The sequence below is a fragment of the Polistes canadensis genome, unplaced genomic scaffold (assembly GCF_001313835.1).
Source record: "Polistes canadensis isolate GaletaPanama2010 unplaced genomic scaffold, ASM131383v1 scaffold_23, whole genome shotgun sequence".
Lineage (NCBI taxonomy): Eukaryota > Metazoa > Arthropoda > Insecta > Hymenoptera > Vespidae > Polistes > Polistes canadensis.
The window spans coordinates 1,095,753-1,099,837 of NW_014569570.1; the positions used below are offsets into that span (position 1 = coordinate 1,095,753).

Here is a 4,085-nt window from a genome sequence, read left to right on the forward strand (position 1 = left end):
TCTCCTAAGTTCAATATCCTCGATAACGATGAAATCTTTCGATCGAAAGGAAAATAAAGCAAAGAAGAAGTTAGAAGATAGAAGAAAAAAGGATCGTGCAGTAGGTTGGTAACCGAGAAAAAATTCTCGGCTTTTACATTTAACGATTAAAGAGAAGAGAAAAAAAATATTCTTTATCCTCCCCCTTTAAAGGAAAGAAAAAGAAGAATAAGAAGAAGAAACTATGAATTTAGTTTTATTTTTCTCTCTCCTGTTTCAAATTACTATTCAATAATTGTGTATTAGCGTTATTAGCGGCTATACGTTGTTGTTCCTTTTTTAATTTTTCCTTCTTCCTTTTGTTACGTCTATGCATGCAAAGTAATATTAGAAATATGATAAATATGAAACAGGCAGCGCACGATGCCACGATGATCCACATATTACGTGCCTTTTTAGTTTGTATCTGTATCCTGAGGATGTTCATGCATTCATCGTAGATGGTTAAAGTCTCGTTGCTGAAGGTGACGTTTCCGCAACGTTTTAACGCCGCGGGAGTACAATTGTAATCTGGCTTGAATACAATCTCACGTAATTTCAACCAGCTACGCATAATGACGCATTCGCAATTGTCCTCTTCGAGATTGAGTGGATTCTTTGTGGCATCAAGTTTCTTAATTTTGCAAAAACGTGCCAAATCTTTCGTAGTTATTTTGCCGATCATGTTTTCGGAAACGTTTAAGCTCGTAAGGGTTGGCATGTATCCCATTTCTGGTAACTTTGTCAATTTGTTACGATGTAATTGAAGAAAATCAAGGGGCGATGTTACTTGTTCGGTTTGAAATACCGAGTCGCCGAATTTATTAACGGATAGATAAACTTTACGTAGATAGGGTAATTGGAAGAGATTCTTCGGTAGATTGTCGCAACCATTCTTCGTCAGGTCAAGGACTTCGAGATAATATTGTCGAGCAAATGCAGACTCCTCGATGTTTTGTATAAAGTTATCGCCGAGATAAATATAGGCCAACTTGGTGTACGAGGAAAAACTGTCGTTGTGGAGATCACGAATTCTGCTTGAGGATGCATCAAGAATCTGTTGAAAAATTTGAAAGAAAAAAAGGATCAATTATTATTTCTTTTCTTATTTATATTTACACGACGATGAAATATATTTGACGTTTATTATATTAAAATGATAGAAAAAATAATGCACATCAAAATTATTATCTGTAGTTAATCACATGACATAGAAGAAATCAAATGGTATTCATATCATGCGATTCAAATATATTATTTAATTCGATTTTCTATATGTAATTTTAGTTGTTTTTGTTTTAATACCTTACCTGTATATTAGAATTTAAATCACGAGGAATCTCTTCCAATTTTGGATCGGAACATCGAACCTGTAGCATCGAAAAGGCCTTACTATATCGGCAGTGAACCTTAGACGATTCCCGTTGCTCAGCAAATCCCATAGACGTAGATCCAAGAATCAATACGTCGGATGCAGTGGTCAGGTTAAGACCAACCACAATAATACTACTCAGAACGATTAAATGCATACCTGTAAAAGATAAATAAAATATCATTGGTAACAAACAGTTATCCGATGTTTCAAATGAATTTATTTTTCTATTAAATTTATATATTTTAATTAAAAAAAAAAAAAAAATCTCTAGATTTGAGAGATAATTTAATTGAGAATTATAACAATACAATCCTGACATGATTTTTAATAATAAAATTAAACAATAATTTCAAATTATATTTTTTTCTTTTTTACCAAGTAGACTGGGTAGTGCACGCTTTAATTAAAGATAAGCAACGTTGAGAATATACCCTCTCTTTCTCTCTTTCATATTCCTTTTCTCGTACAAAGAAGAAAATATACGACAAAAGAGAATACGGGAAACGAAAGATATTTGAAATCCGGACTTATTTTCCAAGCCGACTTGTACTAATATCTTAGGTAATCTAAGCGTAGGAAAAGAAAACGCGTATTGAAAGTTTTAAATGTGTAGGACTTTTTTTCTACTTTATAAAACATAGTATAGGTACGTGGTCGTATTTAAAGAAAATGTTAGTGAAATAGAAAGAGAAAAGAAAGAGCTAGGCAAGGCTGATAGTAATTTTGATGGTTGTGTGTGTTGGTTGGTATAGATTTACCAATTCGAGACTAGAGAAGAAGAAGAAGAAGAAGAAGAAGAAGAAGAACCTGCTGCTGTTTTGCTCGAGGTTGGAAAACCAAGGAGAAATGGTAAAAGCAACCACAAAACTTTTACAAATAGTATGGAGAAATGAAGAAAAAGAATTTCAAGTAGCAGGAATTCAAAGATAAACCACACACGAGTTTACTATATATATATGAAACTTAGTTAGTAATAAAAAGCTCTTATTTTTCATGTTTATACAAAATTGTTCTTCTAATTGATTAATTTATCTTATTTTGTTTTTTTTTTTTTTAAACTCTATTTGTCTCTCTATTCGTTGATTCTCAATGTTAATTAGATTTTTATATTAAATAATTTGCTTCGTGTGAAATTATTATTGTATTATAATATATGTATATACAAATTTTCCATTGATGAATAAATATATATTTTTTAAATAAATAAAAAGGAGAATAAGAAGAAGTAAAGTCAAGTCAAGCGAATAACCACCAATTGGAAAACAATTAACGAATTTTAAACGCAAACAAACAAACAAGCAAGCAAGCAATTACGATTGCGAGTTGATATCGATTTTACAAGGATCCCGTTTTAAATCGTCTAAAACTTTCCATTTCTCCCTTAAATTCTTGTTCTACCAACGTGGATATAAAATAATAGAAATGGAAGAAAAAAAAAAGAAAGGAAAAAAAAAAAAAGAAAAAAGCAAGATATAGACCCGCAAAAATCACTCGAATACTTCAACATCCAAAAGTAAATCCGACCGAATGAAAGAGAATACAGAAAGCGGAGAAAGGATGGGTGGGTGGAGGGGGGCGAGAAGATAAAAAGCTTCATGAACTCGAGAAAAGCTCTCGGATAAAAGTATTGAAGCTTTGTATCCTCTTCTTGTTGTCTCAAAAAAAAAAAAAAAAATCCATTAAAAATGTTCATAGGTCAACGTACGAGAAATATTACAAAATACGAACGGGAAACACAGATTATTATTAACGAATATAAATCGGGATAAAAATCTTTTTTTTATTTTTTATGGAGGGCTATAGTTTAAAATAAATGTAATACATTATATTATTGTAATGCAACAAGGGGGTACACATACGTACCTACCTACCTATACCTCTTATATAAACAGTTACACATCGTTTCAATGAAATTTCGCTGAATTTAAAACGAAAACAACGTATCGTCGTCATCCGATATCCGTTAAACTCGTTTCGCATTCAAGATGGAATACCATTATATTGTCTTTCTTTTATACAAATCCTATCCGACTAAGAAAATAACTAGTACTACTACTAACACGACCGAATTGAAATTCACCGTGGCTCGTTATCCAAAGAATAAATCGAACACGAACGGTTTTTCTCCTATCTATCTATCTATCTATCTATCTATCTATCTATTATTCCTGGAAAATTCTCCATCCTTCTCAAAAAAAAAAAAAGAAAAAAAAAACCCTATTTACCTCGTTATCGTCATATCCAACTACCATGTAATACAATAAATCGTTTCAAAAAATGTTACTATCTATAATATCGATAATTTGTGACAAGGGTTAGAAAAAAAACACACACACACACGAGAAGTAAGCACAACGAAAGGCAAATAGAAATAAAAAAAAAAAAAAAAATGTTGATATCAACAGAATATTTTCCAATTTTTAATCTTATAATTATCTTCTAATAAATTTCCACATAGTTCCGAGATCTTTTTCTTATCGGATTCTTAACATTTTCATGATTTAACTACGGATGAAGTTCGAATAACAAGTAAAACAAAAAACAAAAAAAAAGAAATACCACATCGATCGAGTTAATAAAGAATAGTTTAGTTTAAAATTATATTATACAGAGTTTCCCGAATAACTCTAGTAAGAATTTTTCAAGTACTTGCGATAATCTGACAAAAAAAGAATTTAAACCAAAGTTGATC

At 31.1% G+C, this 4,085-nt stretch overlaps 1 protein-coding gene across 2 annotated transcripts in view; it reads right to left on the reverse strand.

Moving 5' to 3' along the window:
• Positions 1-6: 6 nt before the first annotated feature.
• LOC106783615 (toll-like receptor 3) overlaps positions 7-4,085 on the reverse strand; it is a 33,601-nt gene continuing 29,522 nt past the window's right edge. For both annotated transcript variants that reach the window (XM_014742306.1, XM_014742305.1), the window contains exons 2-3: positions 1,329-1,549; positions 7-1,075 (exon numbers count right to left, since the gene is read on the reverse strand). In XM_014742306.1, coding sequence (XP_014597792.1) covers positions 236-1,075; positions 1,329-1,547 — 1,059 coding nt within the window. In that variant the 5' untranslated portion in view covers positions 1,548-1,549 and the 3' untranslated portion in view covers positions 7-235. The remainder of the gene's footprint in view (positions 1,076-1,328; positions 1,550-4,085) is intronic.